Source organism: Phalangium opilio, unplaced genomic scaffold (assembly GCF_054372755.1).
Source record: "Phalangium opilio isolate 3A_F unplaced genomic scaffold, DU_Popi_V2 ptg000089l_1, whole genome shotgun sequence".
Classification (NCBI taxonomy): domain Eukaryota; kingdom Metazoa; phylum Arthropoda; class Arachnida; order Opiliones; family Phalangiidae; genus Phalangium; species Phalangium opilio.
In genome coordinates, this window is record NW_028324194.1 from 8,985,591 (window position 1) to 9,005,855 (window position 20,265).

The 20,265-nt window shown below is 39.6% G+C and overlaps 2 protein-coding genes across 2 annotated transcripts in view; one reads left to right on the plus strand and one right to left on the minus strand.

The window, feature by feature from the left end:
- Positions 1-18,819, minus strand: part of LOC149647424 (glycerophosphocholine cholinephosphodiesterase ENPP6-like) — a 42,034-nt gene extending 23,215 nt beyond the window's left edge. Inside the window, exon 1 of the mRNA XM_089850255.1 lies at positions 18,484-18,819. The gene's annotated coding sequence lies outside the window, so the exon portion shown is untranslated. The remainder of the gene's footprint in view (positions 1-18,483) is intronic.
- LOC149647427 (uncharacterized) lies at positions 342-16,829 on the plus strand. The gene is made up of 4 exons (XM_089850259.1): positions 342-818; positions 3,064-3,130; positions 3,973-4,258; positions 15,577-16,829. The coding sequence occupies exons 1-4, from the start codon at positions 423-425 to the stop codon at positions 15,791-15,793; spliced, it is 966 nt and encodes a 321-aa protein (XP_089706385.1). The 5' UTR covers positions 342-422; the 3' UTR covers positions 15,794-16,829.
- Positions 18,820-20,265: the final 1,446 nt, after the last annotated feature.

A 20,265-nucleotide genomic window follows, 5' to 3' on the forward strand; every position in this document is an offset into this window, starting at 1 on the left:
TTCGAGCGCGCTATTCAAAATTAGAACTCGATCGTGTGAAAAACTTCCACCCCCCTCTGAATTTGCCTCAAATTCTACGTCACAAACGCGCGTGCCAGGCTGGTACTATTTCAGACGAGGAATAAATGTGGTGCGCGTTTTAAAGTGAGTGAAATATCCATGAAGTGTAAGCTTCTATTATAAATCCATGTTTATACCTAGTTTAGGTGGTGCTTTAACCAGCGTGAACGAATGTGAAATAAACACTGAAGCTTCCCAATACCTTAAAACACCCTGTTATCTCGGTGTATCTTGGCTAATAAACTCTATTTACTACATTTAGATCTCACGTTGAACGCAGCAATAATCAAAACATTGTTAGGAGAGTATAGAAGAGCGGAGATCCCAATCAAAACATAGAGAGGCCGTGGAATTTATCAAGAATGTCGGAGAGTAAAAGTGACCCCAGATTGGCTGTACACGAAGACGAAAGCAGCGACGCTTTCGGAGTTCCCTTACCCCCTCAACCAACCTCAGCAGCTGCTGCTGCCATACCGACCGACGAGGACTCTTCAACTACTACTAGTACAGGAGGCACTACACTCGTCAGAGCCGGTTCGTCAGCCGAACAAAGCGGACACGCGTTACCTCCACCGCCTCCTTACACGCCGAAGCAAAACAATGAGCCTTCGAACGACCAGGCAACACCCAGTGTTCTAGCCGATAGTTTTCAAAGGCAGCGGACAACGTCCAAACAACAGAGACCCGATTCGGTACAAGAAGAACATCAACATCCGGCCGCTAACCTACCAGATGATATGGCTGACTATGGACAAGAGGTAATTATCAACATTTTTAGGTACTTGTTTGAATCTATACGTACGCTACCGAAATTGTTAAACGCGAGGTCGCGACTGGCATACGACCCAAATCTATTTCGGTCGAGTTGGTTAAGGTAAGATTGGGTTGAAATATTTATTAGTCCCGGTTAGGTTTGGTTAGGAATTCAAATTGGCTTCTTTATAGTTAAGTTCAATGATATCCTCTAAACTCGTTTGGTAAACAACGTTAGTAAAACGTAAACAAATTAAATTATTGCCAATATAAGATAAATTTAAATCGAATTATTGTCAGAAGTTAAATTGATGGGGTTAATGTTAAAATTAATGAAATTGATGGGGTTAATGTTAAAATTAATGAAATTGATGGGGTTAATGTTAAAATTAATGAAATTGATGGGGTTAATGTTAAAATTAATGAAATTGATGGGGTTAATGTTAAAATTAATGAAATTGATGGGGTTAATGTTAAAATTAATGAAATTAGCATTAATATCAAGATTTTAAAAAATTGACATTAATTTCATGAATTTAATTGAACGACGGTTTAATTCGAAGTCGCTTGAACCTGTTCTTGAACATTAGTTAGCATACTTCCATTAATTAACTTCTGATAATAGGAACTCGAAATTAGTCACGAACAACAATTAATTTGATTTGAATTCGCTTCCTGTTCTTTAAGATTAAAAGGGGAATAAGGGAAATGGTCCAATGAAAAAATAAAAGAAAATAATAAAACCTCTTTCATTGGAGAAAATTTCGAGAACTCACCGAAGCGTTTAGAACTTTGAACTCTGGCTGGTTCGCTCGCTTCAAGCAGACATTGCATTGTTACTAATGCTAAGCATTTCATTAAATTTAAACGTACAATATAACGTTCGGGTTTAATATAAAGCAAGAACTAGAGGCTCCTTTCAAATCGAGGGTTCGCAATCTCTCGAGAGGCCATTTACTCGCATTGTAATTTAACATTAATAGTAACCTTAGCTTTCTCCAAGAAGGGATATTCGAACGCGGTGGGTCCAAGCCCCGTCTAACGCAGCTAACTGACAGCGCCTTATACTAACTATTACCACTGCCAGGAGTTCATAATAACCCCCCCCCCCGGTTTGATTACGTATACTCTTTGAAAGTACGCCGATCTTAACAGTGGCTGAATGAATAAAAGTTAAGAGTGATTATCCCCTCGGTAAAGACATCCTTGCCCCCCCCCTTGAGCTATACGTATTTTAAAAACATTTCCGTATCCAGTTAAGTATTTTCAAACAGGTTATATTAAAACGCAAGTAATATGTATGACATTTTTAATTCCCATAATGACAAATGTTTTTGGAAAATATGGTTTGATCAAAATCATACTTGTTAGAGATAGGAGTTTCCCCTCGGTGTTTACACCACTTGGTACTGACTCATTAGAAATAACAGAATCAATTTGCATCGAGTGGCACTATAGCTATCTTCCCCGACTGCGCATGCGCAATATGAGTTGCAATATGCAAGGCACTTGCAACACTATTCGAGATAACGTTTAGAAAATGGCATTTTCACTTTTACTACCTTATCTGATTTCATGTGTTCAAGTGACTTATCAAGAAACTTCTGTTTACTTCGCGTTTGTCAAGCAATATTGTTATTGACAATGGACAGCTGGGGCGTTTTTGACGTGCGTACACCTTTAAGCATAAGCAATGCCGTGGTTATATGTGTGAGAAAGTTGTCTGTGACCATAGAAGAGACCAAAGGATTTTCAGGATTTTCAGGATCTTCAGGATTTAAAATATCCGCGAGTTTTATAGCTCGAGTGCACGGACCTCTAGGCCTTAGTTTTAAATACATGTAGTAGGCTGTAGGCAATTTCACACCTATTTGAAACTAAGGCCTAGAGGTCCGTGCATGCACTCGAGCTCAAAAACTCGCGGATATTTTAAATCCTGAAGATCCTGAAGTTTTTGGTCTCTTGTCAGCACGTACAAAGCTAAGTTGCATAGAGACCTAGGTTTGCGCGTGCTGACAACCGATGTTGTAACAGAGTATATACAGAATAAGCTGTCGTCCGAGATAGGGAGTTGCCGATCCTGTAGCGTGAAAACAATTTCCTCACGCGCATTCTTAATCCATGGTTGTAACAAGGGGCGGGGGCGAAGTCGTTTAAAAGTCTTTGTATTTACACAAGGATTTCGGTCCCTTAAAACACCCGGTAGCTTAGCTAAAATACATTAAAAAAACCACTAATTGTCCTTTCCAGGTGATACAACTTCCGAAAACGTTCGTTGTTAAATACTTAGGACAAGAGGATGCCAGCGGCTTATGGGGTTAGTATCAAACTATTTTTAACTGGCTCCATCTAAACTAAATCTAACCTAACCCTAGCATACTTAAGGCCCTTTCAGACGATACAACCTTTGACACAACTAAATGGGTCAAAAGGTTTAGGCTGTAAAAAAATTGGTCGGTGATAAATTTTAAATTTGGTCGTTCAACTTGTCCAACTTCTGTTCACACGTCCCAAACAGTTTACTCAACTCAAGTTGGCTCATCTAAATGAGTCAAAAGTTGTATCGTGTAATGGTGGAATTCATAAACGTCAGACGCTAAACAATTTAGTACAGGCAAAGGCAGGGCGTCGTGCGCAAAAGGCCTTTGCCTGTACTAAATTGCGTTGCGTCCGACGTTTATGAATTCCACCATTAAAAGGCCTTAAGAATATCATGGGGTCAGGTTTCCGCTCTATCGCTAAAGAGTTTATACATAGTTTTCAGACTAGGAGGATTCATACCATTTACACAAGGAGGCCTGGCTTCAGGTGTTACGCAAGAAGGCCAGACTTCGTTGTGGAGTCAAAAGCCAGGCCTCCTGGTATGAATACTACTAGCCTGAAAATTACGTATTAATGTTGAAATAGACAGTGTTGAGTCTAGCCAAAATGGGTATAAAGAGTGGGAGTAGAAGGCTTGGCTAGAGTGTCCTAACCTTCTGGTGTCCGTTCGCACCTTTTTCTGCCTTCGTATTGGATGAAATACGGTGAACCGGACATTAGGAGGAAAATATAACAAATAAAAGCGACAACTCCCAAAATGCCTTGCCAATGCTACTAGCTTCAACTCCCCCTCTTTATAACCTCTTTGCTTCTGGCTAATTAAACTCGATTACTTAGGAATCAAATACACGAGAAAACCTGTGGACGAAATGGTCGGGGCAGCCAAGAACCTTAAACCGCCCGTTTCCTTACCCGTGGTCAAGCTGGAGGTCTCGACTGAGGGCATCAAGATGACCAACAGCGGGACGAACCTTGGAAAGAGCAAAACGGCCGCACCGGTCATCGACGAAGAATTTCCCATTGACACGATATCCTACGGAGTCCAAGATTTGGTCTACACGCGAGTCTTCGCCGTCATCATCGTCCGCGAAAGTGACAACGTCGTCGAGAAACATCCCTTCAGGTAAATGTCGACAACAAAGTGTCCTTCTAAAGCCAGATATTTTGGAGGGGGGCAAAGGGGGGGGTATTGTTTTTTATATACCCTCATTGAACTTCGGGTTTAAAAAATGAATATTTCACTATCTAATAAAACAAAAAAAATATAACTGAAAAATCAAAATCGTTAAGTCTATTATTGGCCTACGAATATTTAATTGTTCACTCACTTTCTCTATAGGCAAGAAGTGATATCTAGTTTATTAGGGAGAAGGTTTAAGATGCCTATGTATTCGGGCGCCATAGTCCATGCAGTCCCCCTTTCAAAATACAAGAGTGGGGGGGACGTAAAAGGAGGCCCCGGGCTATTTCGCCTCTTCTCAATAGGAAAATACTTGTAATTTTCGTCATTCGCGTCGCGCAGACGTGTTGAGTTTTCAAGAACCAATGAGATGCTGGTTGTAATTTAGAGGGGGTGGGGATTAACTCCGGACAGGCTACGTTTGGACTGGAGATAAAGAGCTGGAAATGTGGCACGAATTTATACCGTCTCTCTAGTAAACTGTTAACAGCTGCCACGTAAAAAATCGTATTTTCACAGCACCACATTTAAAATATAGAAATTGTTCAAAATATAGTTCTCTGAGTAACGCCAATAGGCCAAAAATGACGTCAAAAGGCATATTTCCGCTTCCATATAAGTAACATAATATCAATTAGTAAGACGCCTCCATACGCAACATAACAGGGAAAAACTGCTGTTTTATTGAGTTTTTGTGTTGTTCTACTATGATTTATGGTGTTCTATTGTGATTTATGGTCTTCTATGTTGTTATTAGGGTGTTTTAATCCTGCATTTATTGTTATTATTTATTTTCACCTGCAAAAAAAGGACTTGAAAGATATTTCTGGCTTATTGGCTGAACTCGGTCTGTAGTAGGGTTCTAAATCGGTAAATTACCATGGTAATTTACGCGGTAATTTACCAGGGTAACTGTAATTTACGATTTTCTTGGGTAAATTACGAAAACGGTAATTACCCTGGTAATTACCGTGGTAATTTACGCCGGTAAATTACCACGATGGTAATTTACCACCGAATTTTCATTTCCTTCACTTGGAAAATGGTCTCAAAGCTCCATAATTTGCTCTACCCGTGTTTGCACACTTTTTTCTTTTCATGAGATATGAGTAAGTCATAAAAGGTCGAACGGCAAGCGTGGGAAAATTTTGATTAAGGAAATGAAATTTGATTTTCTCGTCTATTCTTGTTGTCGAGTTCGTTTGCTTTACCTGGAAAGCTGTAGTTGTTAGAAATTTCTAGAGATGGGCCCATACCAATATCGGCACCGAAATTTGACTAAACCGATATATCGGTATCGGTTTAAACTGGTATCGGTCCTTCTCTAGAATTTTGTTCTAAAAACGTGATATAGCAACAATCCGCAAAATTGGTAAGAAAAAGAAAGTGGATGTTGCTGTTCAAAAGTATTTTGAGCTGCAAACATCAAAACTCGGTGTTTAAATAATGTAAGACACTATGCTATAAAAAGAATAGCTGTGTTCTAGTGATATTTTTCATTATTTAGCTTAAAAACTATCAATATAATTTAATTTTTGAATTTTCGTAAATTACCATGAACGGTAATTTACGCGGTAAATTACGGCGTAATTTACCATTTTCCAAAATTACCGTAATTTTCGAACCCTAGACTCTGTAGATACTCTAGGAAATTCTATACGTACACGTAGACGAGACACTTTGTTTGGTGAAGGTCAGATAATATAGTTCAAAGGGTCACGAATCGACAATATTTAAAAAAAACTGTGTTCTGATTCTTTGTATGCAAATATATTCCAAATGATTTTGCAATATTTTCTGATACGATGCTTTCAATAGATTTCCCCCCCAAAAAAATACGTGAATATTTATGAAACTTCCCAAAATCAAGACCTCGTAACTTACTATCGCATTTTTTAAAATACAAGGAAATATCATAATATTAAATTTGGTTCACAACAATTAATTCAGTGAAAATGGCTCGAGGTGGTTTAGGTTTTGACGGTCGAAATACTTAGGCTATTATTTTGTTTATCGTTACTTGTATAATGTGACAAACTATGCCACTTCCCATTGCCGTAATCTATATTCAGTCCAAAAATCTTGACTGTTTGTTGTTTACGGACACTCACAATTAGTTAATTTAAAGTGTTAGTGACATAATTTTCGTCACCCACAAACTTAAAATGCGAAAAAAATCCTTGAAAAATCTAGTTTATTATGATATGTTTACTTTTGTATTTGGTTTCGTAGAAATTTGTAAAATTGCAATCAAAGTTTTGTGTTTGGAAAAGGCCTAGTTGAGATTTTCTTTCGTTTGATGACGTAGTAAGGAGAAATTTTCATTCTAGATGTCGCTCACGTGACGCGCCTGTTAGTGTCGCCGCGCCGCGTTAAGCCTAATTTATTCAGATTCGCGCGCAGACGATAGTTCTATATTTTCTTTGCTCGCGCGCGCGCAGCACTCGGGAGTCTCGGGCGCGCGCGCTTGGCACGTGACGCCTATAAGTGTCTCAGCCTAAGTGTTAAGCCTAATTTATTCAGATTCGCGCGCGCGCCGCATTAGTAAACTCGGGAGTCTCGCGCTTGGCTTTTCCGCGAGATGCAGTGAATGACGTAGCAAGGTGAAAAACCCGCCAAAAATCTTCTTCGCAAATTTGCTTTTGCCCCCCCCCCCAAATTTCAAGTTTTCAAAGTGTTTTTTCTGTGTTTTCCTTCATATTTAAATATTAATCAAGCATATTTTTGGAATCAGAAGCGTTTAAACTCTCAAAAAAGTAAGGTTTTCTTTAGATTTGAGATCATTTTTAAATCACGTCGCTATTCCTTTAAGATTGGACTAATTACATCAAAGTTGATGTTGATCAATCACTAATAACACTAAAAGTTCGTAAGATATGTTGGCCATAAGTTTGTCACTGGTTACACAAACTGGAGCTTGTCATGAAGTGAGTGAGGTAGGTCATAGATTCAGGGTAAAGCGACATACGCCTGGTGGGCTGCTGTCAAAGGGGGCTTAGTATATAATGCAGACTTAATAGGAGAGGATGGAAGTATTGCAAAATTAACCACCACCGAGTGTAGGACTTCAATTGACTCGCTTCCGTCGTTCTCCCTCGAACTAGCTCGAGGACTGTAAGTCTCTCAGTAACATTACGAAGCGTAGGAAGTGTCAAACTTATGGAACATATCACTTATAAACTTATGCTGTAACACTAAGGGAAGATTATGCAATAAGAAGTGTTTTATTTGGTTGAGTTCTTGGGACAGTAGCGAACCCCGAACGTCCTATTCTAGATACTTCCCCAACATTAAAAGCTTTATGATTAGACCAAAATAAAACGTAGTTATTTTAATTTGGAAGTTGTAAAAAAGTTAGTTTCTACTTGGCCGCTTGTTTCTACAGTTTTATTCTAAACTATACAGCTTTTATTTTTTTTTCAGCATCTTAAGAACGTTCTATTCTAGATACTTCCCCAATATTATCAACTTTTGATTAAACCAAAATTAAGCTTAATTTCATTCAATTTGTAAAAAAGGTTAGTTTCTACTTGGCCGCTTGTCCCTACACTTTTATTCTAAACTATACAGCTTTTATTTTTAAAAAAGGCGTCGAGGATGTAAACTTGGTGCGGCGTTGAATGTTATCAGCCCTCAAAATCTTAATAAAAACAAGCTTGCAAGTTTCTCTCGCTCCCAAAGTTCATTCTGGCGAACCCCGCCTTAATAAATTAAAGCGCCGTTTCGTAAGAACGGGGTGAGCAATGTTATACAATGTACGTAACGATTCGTGTCTAGAACTTGTTTCTATGTTAACCTGAATTTGTCTCAACATTTAAAATTAAATTACCCTTTTCAATTCTATTAAAATTCAAAAGAATAATAAAATGCCCGTTTTTAATAAGCGGGTCGACGAACGTGTTTAAAACGGAAAATCTTTCTTACGTAATCCGGCTTCTTACAACTTGTTTTAACGGCTCGAACACGAGTTTAATTCTATTTAAATTTGATTGTAAACCTAACTAGGTCATTTCCAAGAATAGCTCCTAACCCGTTACGGGTCAGGTCGGGTCAGTGTTCCTCGATCGTAGTTCAATTCCAAAGTTGCTTTTGTTTAATTTTATATGTTAATTTATTTTTGGATTTGAGAGAACTTTGTTTTGAACAGTTTATACGCTTCTTTTTGCGATAAACGAACGGCAAATATAGTTTAATTAATAATTAATTTTAATTAAACATTGTCGCTGTAGGCTAGACTTTCTAGAGACAGTCAGGTATGAATTATTTGTAGCCCAATAATAGACTCGGTGAATTACCACGTGGCGTAGAACAATTGTATTTCAGTAATAAAATTAGGTCAACTATGCATATTTACCAGGGATAGATTTAATTTTAGATGTAGGAATGGAGAACAGAGGAATCTGGGCGCGCGTCAAAGTCCCGGACCCCCTTCCATGTAACGGGGGGGGGGTATGAAAGAAGAGGCGGGTCATAGTGACAGAGGTAAAAAAGGAATTACTTATTTTTCGCTTTCCCCGTCAGCAACGTCATCAAAACGTAGCTTAAGTGAGCCAATAAGATAATTTAAAATTATCGTTACGTGTTGGAGGGAGGGGCTCTATACCGGGCTATGAGTCGGACTGAAGTAAATACTAACCGTTCTCCATTCCTACTTCCAAAATTAAATCTATCCCTGGTTTAATTAATAATTTAGCCTTTGTTAAACATTGTCGCTATAGAGACAGTCAGCCATGAATTATTTGTAGCCCAATAATAGACTCGGTGAATTACCACGTGGCGTAGAACCATTTTATTTCAGTAATAAAATTAGGTCAACTTTGAGTATTTACTATAAACTTCAAGTTAATTGATCTGAAAATTTAAGGATTGACAAAACGTTCGGGAAACACTGGTCTATCCCACTAAAAAATATCCATACACTGTTAAATATATAGAGGAAATCAGAAGTATATAATACTTCTCTTCGAGAGAAGTGTACCACAAAGCTGGGTAAGTGTAACGTCATTCTTCCCAACATGGTAATATTTGGTGCAAGGTTACTAAACCGAATCACATACGCGATAAATAGTTCCCTCATCATTACTCTATTAGCGTTTAAATATTTGGCAAGACGCATGCGCTTGTGCATTTTTTTGTCCCACGTCAAGACAATCAAGGTTTGTGGGATGATTGCTGGGGATTTAGTACCAAACAGTTATAGAATTCACCTTACGGTGCGATGCCTATAAGAAGTTTGATGAGCGAAAAGCAAACAAAAAGGGTGAGCCTGGGAAGAATGACGTTACATAGCTAAAGTATGAAGAGGATACAGAGTGTCATCCTTCTTCTATTATCCCCTTCTGAGGAAATGTATTTTTCCGAGTATTTGTTATTGTGTTAGCGGCAGCTGTTAAGAAGAGAGCGTAGATTATTTGACAGACGGTGGACCGGCAGACACGCGAACAATAAAAAACGATATTTCAATATAAAATGAATATAAAATGATATTCCCTCTACTAGAATGTTCGAAGGCCGAATTACTTGCAAAAAAAAAGAGGCTGAAACAATCGATCGAAACGATCACAACAAAAGAAGTGACCGTTAACGAAATTTCCCATTAAGACCACGTGGTATGACTATTGTTTAACATAGAAAATTATTTGTCCTAATAACTGTTACGAAATGTACTAAAAAGTGTACGCAGCGTTTTTTCCCGCGTCTCACGAACAGGCTTCGAACGAAATTTTTATATTGAAAATCCCTGACCAAATTTTGACAATGACCCTGGGTAGGTGTTCATAACAGAGTCCATTTCATGATGACACCTGCAGCTCATATTTAGCATTTTAATGAAGCAATCATGGTTTGATATAGCAAAAGAAATCCCTGACCTTTTACTGACCCAACCGCAAGTTGCTAAAATAACCCAACTTAAAGTTAGTGGATTTTAAACCCGACTTTTGGTTGAATATATAACGAGTTTTGGGTCAATTGAAATCAACCCTTTTTCTGGTAGGGTAAATACGGACCCATGTTTGGGTAGTTTTTTGACCCCATTTGGTTTGACAAAAACCCAGTATTTTTAAGAGGGTAGTAAGAAACATCCAGGAACAGTACGAACCCAGGTCAAACCCCTTTCGAGAAAAACCTATCGAGTACTTGTCGGCGCTTGAAGGTCAACTTTGACGCTTAATTCCACCACCACGTACACTAATCAATGTTACTATAAAAATAGAAACCGATGGCGCGATTGTTAACAGTAACAGAGCTGCTGTGACGTCAGTGATGTTTAGACGTCGTTTTTTTATAAGTCACTTAATCTTACGAAGAGAGATAAAACGGATTAAGTCCTTTGAAGTGAATTACATCGACACTCATCCGTTCAACTTCGAAGCCGGTATAGACACAGAGAGAAAAAGCAGTGAGAGGAATAGAGAGTTAGCCTATGAAAACTGGAGACCTACAGGGGACTTTAAATGTGTGTTGCTTTCTTTAAAGTGTTAGTGGCATAATTTTCGTCATCCATAAACTTAAAATGGGGAAAAAATCCTTGAAAAATCTAGTTTATTTATTATGATATGCTTACTACTTTATTTGGTTTCGTAGCAATTTATAAAATTGCAATCAAAGTATTGTACAGTTTGGAAAAAGCCTAGTTAAAATTTTGATTCGTTTGATGACGTAGTAAGGAGAAATTTTCATAATAGATGTCGCTCACGTGACGCCTGTTAGTGTCGCCGCGTTAAGCCTATTTTATTCAGATTCGTCACTATAGGACACCACCTAAAAATGTTATGATCTTTAATTGAAGTGTTTTACGGATGGCCCCCTTAAATTTAACTAAGAAGACGTTGCTAACTTATTTCGAGGGCTCAATCCTAACCACTTCAATGATAAGGTGTCAGTTGTGGCAAAATATCACAGAAATGTTTCGACTTAAAATCGACGATGGAGCCAAAGAATCTCCTTTCACATATCGACCCTAGGCATAACTCGGAAATCATCCTAACAGGCGACTTCAACTGTGACCTGATGAAGAAACCCCTCGAACCCAAGACCAAAGCAATTCTAAATTCACTATCCTACTTTAAGCAACTAATAACACAACCAACGAGAACGACAACAACTAGCTCCACATTACTCGACCATATATACACCACGTGCCCGCACCGGATCATTGACAGTGGTGTAATACCATACGGGAACTCAGACCATGATCTAATCTTCTGCACAAGGAAAAAGAAATGCCCTAGGACAGTGAAAACAATCACTAATGTCAGGGACTATCGGAACATGAATCTCGAGCAATTTATAGAAGAACTAGCTCGGGCACTAAACAACCTCAAAATCCATGACGTAGATCAAGGGGTAAGAGATCTTGAACTAGCAATAACCACGCACTTAGACAAATTCGCCCCATTCATTCGAAAACGGATGGCCGTCTCTCGTCCGCCGTGGTTAACCAACAGCGTGAAACATCTTATGCACACCCGAGATATAACAAAGAAAAGGTGTAACAAAAACCCGGAATTGTTACAATTATACCGGAGGCTTCGTAATGATGTTAACAAGGCGGTCACCGAAGCCAAGTCCAACTATTTCAATAAATTTTTGGGTAAACCTGGATCTATTAACGCTATATGGAAGGTCCTGAAACCTCACTTAAAACCCAAGAAACAACCAATAACCTCCATGCGAGTAGCTGACAAGATTTACCAGGATCCAGCGGACATTGCAGGAATTCTAAACCACCATTTCGCCAATACCACTGCCAACAGAGCCGTGAGATCCACAAAACAGTTAACGATGCAGGACTCTAACCCCCTGACGCACTGTACCTTCCAAAACGTTGACGAAATGACGGTATTTAAGCATCTAAAAGCCTTACCGAATAGTAGAGCCGCCGGGAGCGATGGCTTAACCGTTTCACTGATAAAGGGTCTAGCGATACTGATAGCCAAACCTCTTACCGACATAATCAACACATCCTTCCAATCGGCCACGTTCCCAAGTAGGTGGAAGGAAGCAAAGATAATACCATTACACAAGTCCGGCAGCCCAACTGATCCATCCAATTATAGGGGAATCTCTATCCTACCGTCCTTATCAAAAGTCCCGGAAAAATGCGTTCATGAGCAACTCCTAAGTTACTGTCTCTCTACCGAAGCCTTTTACAAAATGCAAGCCGGTTTTCTGCCGGGGCATTCCACGGTAACCTGCATATTACACTTACATGAATCAATCATTAGTAACCTAGAAGCGAACAAATTTGTAGCAGTGGGTTTTCTCGATATGACCAAGGCCTTTGATAGTGTAGAGTACGGCACTCTTCTAGAAATTTTAGGCCAAAAAGGCCTGGACACTAAGACTGTGAGCTGGTTCCAATCTTATCTGGTTAACCGATACCAAATGGTATCAGTCAACGGTGCCACGGCCACCCCAGCACCTCTAAGAGCCGGCGTCCCTCAGGGAAGCGTCTTAGGACCACTCCTCTTCAACCTTTATACAAGTGACAACCACAAGTGCCTCAAGACTACAAAATTAATAGAATACGCCGATGATGATGCAATCATCAGCGCCAACGTAGATCTAGACGTTACTATAAACGAGCTGGAATCGGACTTATTATCATTAAAGGAGACCTTGCTATTAAAAGGGCTAATCCTTAATGAAAAAAAATCAGCTTTCATGATTTTCGCCCCAACCAAATCCAAAAGACTAAAGGCTGCTAGGGTTACAGAATTACCCTTAACAAAAATCGTAAGGGTTGAAAACTTCAAATATTTAGGACTGCACATCGACGATCAACTAAAATGGGCACATCACATAGAACAAACAACTAATAAAGCAAAGCAAAAAATTTGGCTCATCAGGCCTCTGTTAACCAATCTGAAACAGAAGGCACTTATAATCCTATATAATGCACTTGTTCAGCCAACTTTCGACTATGCCGATATATTCTTCCACAACTCCAGTAAATCCGCATTAAACAAATTACAAATTCTTCAAAATAATTGTGCAAGATCAATCTTGAGCAAGCCAAGGCGTTTTTCGGCAACGGCAGCGAGGAACGAACTGGGTTGGCTGAGCCTGGCCCAACGCGCTATGTTCCACACTCTAATTTTAATGTTTAAAATACATCATAACGACTGTCCGAGTTATATTTCGGCTATTTTCCGGGATTCATTGACCCCGGTTCACGAGCACAGTACGCGTAATCGACACATCAACTTAAATACCCAAGTGAGAATCAATTCCTTCAGCGGGAAAAGCATCAGAGTGAACGGTGCCAAGCTATGGAACTCAATCGACAGAGCGCTTAAAAACCAAGAAACGTTGGAAAATTTTAAACTAGAACTAAAGAAATTTATTTTAACACAACCACCCCAATAACCTAAAGTAAAATGTCTGTGGTTACATTTCTATGAACCTTGAACACTTATGACAAATACCAATGCAATGACGGAAAGCTAGTCTTAAAATTAAACCTATATAATTTAAATTATGATTAAGTTAAGAGGACTCCTATGTAAATCAGTGTCAACTGATAGGAATATCCGTAATAAAGCCTTATTATTATTATTATCCCGCTGTACTTCGGCAATAACACCCTTTTTCAAATTAAGAACTAAAGGAAATAGAAAGACACATTCTGAAGATTAAACTTCTACTCCTCTCTCTCCCTCTATATTCTCTCTGGTAGAATTAGCTGACTGCTCCGTTAAACAGTTAGGTCAAGAATAAAGAAGGTAATCCCTTCTTTATCAATTACTAATACTGTATTATCTTAAATCTCCGAAATAACTGGGAAATATTTTATTAACGGCATAAAAAGGGGCAAAGGTTGAATGGGCTTCACCCATTGTTCTCGACTACGATTGTAAATTCGCAACCGAAACTCTAATGATAACGGATCGAGTTCCTATTTTAAAAGATTTAAAATAAACCTACAGTATTCGCGAGAAGATAAGATTTATCTTTAGATCGGATTAGTCGATCTAAAAATAGGCTATACTTAATTTAGGCCTTATTATATATGGAGTAGTTTATGGGTTCTATCAGAAGGGGATAATAGGAGAAGGATGACACTCTGTATCCTCTTAATGCTTTAGTTATGTAACGTCATTCTTCCCAGGATCCCCTTTTAGTTTGCTTTCCCGCTCATCAAACTACAAATGGGCATCGCACCGTGCTAGGGTGAATTCTATAATTGTTTGGCATTAAATCCCCAACAATCATCCCACAAACTTCGTCCTGACGTGGGACAAAATGCACAAGCGCATGCGTCTTGCCAAATATTTAAACGCTACTAGAGTAATGATGAGGGAACTATTTATCGCGTATGTGTTTCGGTTTAGTAACCTTGCTCTAAATGTTCCGATGTTGGGAAGAGTGACGTTACACTTACCCCGCTTTGTGGTACACTTCTCTCGAAGAGAAGTATTATATACTTCTGGTTCTATGTGTTTGTTTCAAAAACGCTACGCCGTCAAATATTACTTCGTTTTGAGATGTGAAAACTGCTCCACATTGTCAGATATTCTTTCAAACTTTCCAAGAAAAGTTGCATAATTTAGTTCCGAAAAACGTCTATGCCAAGTGTTAATTCATGAAGTCTATTATTGGCCTACAAATACTAAATCCCTGGGAGCCTAGTCTAGTCTAGTCTCTACTACTTGTGTTAGCACAGGTCATACAACAATTGAACGTATTTTCACCAAAACATTGAAATGGCCGTCAAAGGGTAGAGGTCAATAGGTTCATTAACAAAAATTACGCAATATATTATAGAAAAACGTGTTTAACACGTGGTACTTCATTAAGCCTATTTCTAGCCTATTAATACTAAATTCTAGTCTCGCGACTGCTTGCGTTAACGCGGGTCATATTTTCACCAGCATAAAGGTCACCAAAACATTGAAATGGCCGCCAAAGGGCAGAGGTCAATAGGTTCATTAACAAAAGTTATATAATATATTATAGAAAAACGTGTATACCACGTGGTACTTCAATAAGTCTATTAGTGGCCTACAAATACTAAGTTATATTCTCGCGACTGCTTGCGTTAACGCGGGTCATATTTTCACCAGCATAAAGGTCAAAGTTCAATAAAGGGGTATGAAATTCAAGTGGAAATTAAGATGTGTCTACAAAATTAAAATCGGAGCAAATGTTGCGAATCGCAACTTCAGAACCACTGATCTGTGTTCACTATGTCTCAAAGACCTTCGGGATACTTTGCTTACTTACGAACTAATAGTGTATTGTCTTTTTTTGAACAGATGTTACGCGTTCGTTTGCGACAGTCGCGGCAACGCCAGGCGTCTGACGCTGGCTTTGGCCAAAGCTTTCCAAGAGTTCAGCAAAGCGTTGAAGTCGGCGGACGGAGACCCGGCCAAGAAGGCGTCCCTAATGAGACCCAAGAAACTGGCCATCGACCTCCGAAGCGCCGAAGAAATACAAAAGGACATGATACAAGAGGAAGACTCCGAAGCATAGACCATCGGGCGTCGCTTACAACACGAGTGTTTACAATCGGGACCACAGATTTTTAACAACCGAAGCGCTTTTAACATTAAAGATGAGATGGTGGACGCTTAGAAACTGTTGCATAGATGGTTCCTTAAATTCCACACCTTAGCGCCAAACATTGGCTATTCAAAACAGAAAACAAATCCGCTTGCCTTCAGCGAGAACCGATCACCTAGTTGTTATAACCGGTTTATTCGGTTCGTGTTACAGAACGAACTTTCGTGTTCAAAAAAAAAAAAAAAAAAACCAACAGAATTTAGGAACAGGGCCGGAAATAAGCACAGGACACTGGACATTGTCCAATAAAATTTTAAAATGTCCCATCATTTTTTTTAAAAGCTAAGGGGTCACTGGACATTTTGACCTATAAATTTTCCGAAGTTTTGATAGGTTGACTATGAAGAATGCGACACTATTTTTGGACACACACTTCTGTGGACAATGTCCAATAAATTTTCCAGACAAATAGGGGGACACTGGACACATGTCCTATAAATGTTTTTTCTTATTTCCGGCCCTGTTTAGGAATCATCTATTGTTCCTTTTCTAGCGTCTAATTGGTTAAACAATATAGCTACGTCATTCTTACAATACAGAACTAAATTGAATCCGTCCTAACCGTTTTTTACGCCTTACAATATCCAAATTGAAAATCATACTACGTCATCAGGGTCCCGAGATGACGCGACGCGATGGTGTTTGCCCGAGTGACTGTAACACTCTTTTGTTCAAATTGTGAATATTTTTGTAAAACATTGTTAAATTGAGATGAGTGATGTCGTTCCTGCCACATTGAAGAACTCCGTCCCGTTAATGTTACAACAGAATAAGTAAATTGGTACAAAATGAACATTTTTGAAACGCAGTATTCTCTACGTTTTCTAAGTCATTCAATGTTGTTTTTTTGGTATTAATAATGTTAAACTTATTAAAATGACGTCACGTCCAGCCTTGCCTTATTCGTCCAAATATCTTTCTTCTAATAAATGCACATTGTTTAACATTTCTGGTTATTTTTAACTCACTTTAAGCAGAGCCGTCGAGAGCGGGGTCAGTTTTCCCGGGGCCCGTACCATCAAAGAGAATATACCAAGAGGAGCAGAAACTTTGTAAATAGGGACCGGCTCTGATTTTGGAGGAACTAGTTCCGGTTGGTTGTTCACGTGACCGTGTCGTCTACGGTCTACTTAAAAATTACCTCTTGTACGTCAACATTCAACCCAGAGATCAACCCTTCCTTAGCCACCACCAAAAATTAGCAGTCGACATAATTTAACCAATAAAAGGCGTCGCTGCTTAGCCAATCAACACAAACCGGATCTAGTTACTCCAAAACTGTGGCCGGGCTTTTCAAAAGCCTTGTGAAAGGCTAGACTTTCTGCTCCTCTTGGTATATTCTCTTTGGTACCATCTACGGGCCACCCAGAGGGGCTATCTTGATGGAGGCCCTCGATTTCGTAATTTTACCCGGGGCCCGCAAACACCCTCAACTAGGGCCGGATTAAGCAATTTTGCGCCCCTTAAGTCGGAAAAAAGGAACAGCAAATGGAGGAATAGTTTGACTCAATGCGCCCCCAACAAGCCTTGCACCCGGGGGCCAGTACCCCCTCACCCTCCCCTTGAATCCGGCCCTGACTATAACATCCTCAAAGGGCATCCCCGTATCTCTAGTAGAACCAGAGTTATGAGCCTCCAAAGTTGGGTGTAATGCTATTCCTATGGAGGGGGTATGTTTGTTTACGTTTTGCTTAATTACTCGGCCCCTGTTTGTTGCAGCCGTAACTTTTTAGTATGGTTGGATGGGGGACAAATTGGACTATAACATACACAAAGGGCATCCCCGTATCTCTAGTAAAACCAGAGTTATGAGCCACCAAAGTTGGGTGTAGTGCTATTCCTATGGAGGGGGGTATGTTTGTTTACGTTTTGCTTAATTACTCGGCCCCTGTTTGTTGCAGCCGTAACTTTTTAGTAAGGTTGGATGGGGGATAAATTGGACTATAACATACACAAAGGGCATCCCTGTATCTCTAATAGAACCAGAGTTATGAGCCTCCAAAGTTGGGTGTAGTGCTATTCCTATGGAGGGGGGTATGTTTGTTTACGTTTTGCTTAATTACTCGGCCCCTGTTTGTCGTAGCCGTAACTTTTTAGTAAGGTTGGATGGGGGATAAATTGGACTATAACATACCCAAAGGGCATCCCCGTATCTCTAGTAAAACCAGAGTTATGAGCCTCCAAAGTTGGGTGTAATGCTATTCCTATGGAGGGAGGTATGTTTGTAAATATTTTCCTCAATTAGGTACTTGGCCCCTGTTTCCTCGATCCCCAAGTTTTTAGTATGGTTGGATGGGGAACTCAATGCGCCCCAACAAGCCTTGCTAGTGTCCCCTCAGCCCCCCCCCCCCTTAATCCGGCCCCGACTTTAAACTTATAATCCAAATAACGCCGTGTTTCGAATTAATATATTGCCGAAAAACGAGCGTGTCACGTGGTCGTTCATTAAGTCTATTATTGGCCTACAAATTATTCAAGTCTCACTGTGTCTAGTGACTGCGTGTTTAACACAATTACAATCTAGCATTAGGAAGTATAGGAAGTGTCATACTTATGGAAGGAACATATTTTATAAACTTATGATATTGGCTTTAACTTACCTTCCAGGAGCCGAGTAATTTGACTAATTACACTTTAAGTGACGTCAGGAGTTCAAATACTTCACTAGGACACACGAACGCCTGGTGACGTACATATTTTTGCTATGTTACTTCATCAGGTGTAATCGGCGCTCTCAAGCCCTTAGAGAAGACGCGGTTGAGTTGCTGGGCAAAACTTAAGGTACCCAAATGAATACAGTTCGATCGAAAGGTCAAAGGTCATAAATTACGCGGTTTAAAGCGTGCGGAATTGTCATTATCACTGATGTAGATGTAGCGTACATAAAACACGTGGTTAGTTAACTTACTAGACCATAATCGCCAAGCTTGTACATGTGCATATGTACGTACCTGTTTCTGATTGAAATTGATTTCTTAGGTTTTTAGCGACATCTATGTTGAATTACGTCTAGCCTAAATTTATTAATTTAAATTTTTTTAATTGCTAAAATGTATGCAAAATTAATTGATGTTCTTAATTGTTTAGGAAATTAGGTTATTAGTGTTTATTAAGCCTGAAGTTATTTCATAGATGGCGCTTGTTAGTTGGCATTTTTTTTCAGTAGGAATAGGGAGCTAACAGTTCTGAACCTGAAACGTCACACCCTTCTATCTCTTATTGGAGTTTCATCCCCCTTAATGGTTGGACACAGTATTCTACGCGCAAAAATGCCAACCAGAGGGGGGGGGGGGGTTCTGCGTGGCGTCAGACTATCTCTTCCCCCTAGCCGGAAAGAAGCCCAAGACACTGGACATTGTCCAATATAATTTTAAAATGTCCCATAATGTTTTTTTAGAAAACTAAGGGGGTCACTGGACATTTTGACCAGGGTGGGAAATAAGTATTTTTTTTAAACTGGACATTGGGCCAGCGACCCCCCTGGCCTGGAATAAATAAACTGGTCCATGACCACTGACCAGGGCGCGTCGTCTGCTAAACTAAAGAAGTGGATAATTACAATAGCCGAGATAATGGTCAGACCCTGGTTACCCTAGAATTTTCTTAGTGGTCCCGTGGACCACTGACCACAGACCCCCCTCCGATTTAATTTTTAAACTGGTCATTTGCCCTGTGCCACCGTTTTATTTCCCACCCTGGTCACTGAAGGTCAGCTGAGGGGAGGGGGGTGGTCAAGGGGTACAGTATAGAATTGATAAGTGGCGATAAAGGTATCGAAGCGTCTTTAAAGGGAGACTGAACTCGCTTAACGATTAAGCCCGAATTAAGCATCATTTTTTTATTGAATTTACCGATGAAGTTTGGCCAATCAAATTGGGAAATTAACAAATTGTGATTGAGCCAAGAAAGAAGAAAAGTACTTGCTCAAATTGAAATAACATTGCTATCAGCGTGGGAAATAAGGGAAAGCGGTGGCACAGGGCAAATGACCAGTTTAAAAATTAAATCGGAGGGGGGTCTGTGGTCAGTGGTCCACGGGACCACTAAGAAAATTCAAGGGTTTCCAGAGTCCAGACATTATCTCAACTATTTTAATTATCCACTTCTTCAATTTAGCAGACGACGCACCCTGGTCAGTGGTCATGGACCAGTTTATTTATTCCAGGCCAGAGGGGTCGCTGGCCCAATGTCCAGTTTAAAAAAAAAATCCTTATTTCCCACCCTGCCTAGTACTTCTCCATCCGCCATTGGTTGTTTAGTGTCGTCTGCTAAATCGACCCTATTACGCGCGTGATCGAGTTGGCTATGGCTTACCTTACCCTTACCCTTACCTCATTCAGCCTGAGAGAATTCAACCAATCCCTTTAGTGGTACGGGGTTCG

What these genes read in the sequence shown, in the direction of transcription:
- LOC149647427 (XM_089850259.1), top strand. Translation starts at nt 423, where the DNA reads ATGTCGGAGAGTAAAAGTGACCCCAGATTGGCTGTACACGAAGACGAA. An exon ending in GGATGCCAGCGGCTTATGGG is followed by an intron (nt 3,131 to 3,972) that starts GTTAGTATCAAA and finishes TCGATTACTTAG; the next exon opens with GAATCAAATACACGAGAAAA. An exon ending in GTCGAGAAACATCCCTTCAG is followed by an intron (nt 4,259 to 15,576) that starts GTAAATGTCGAC and finishes TTTTTTGAACAG; the next exon opens with ATGTTACGCGTTCGTTTGCG.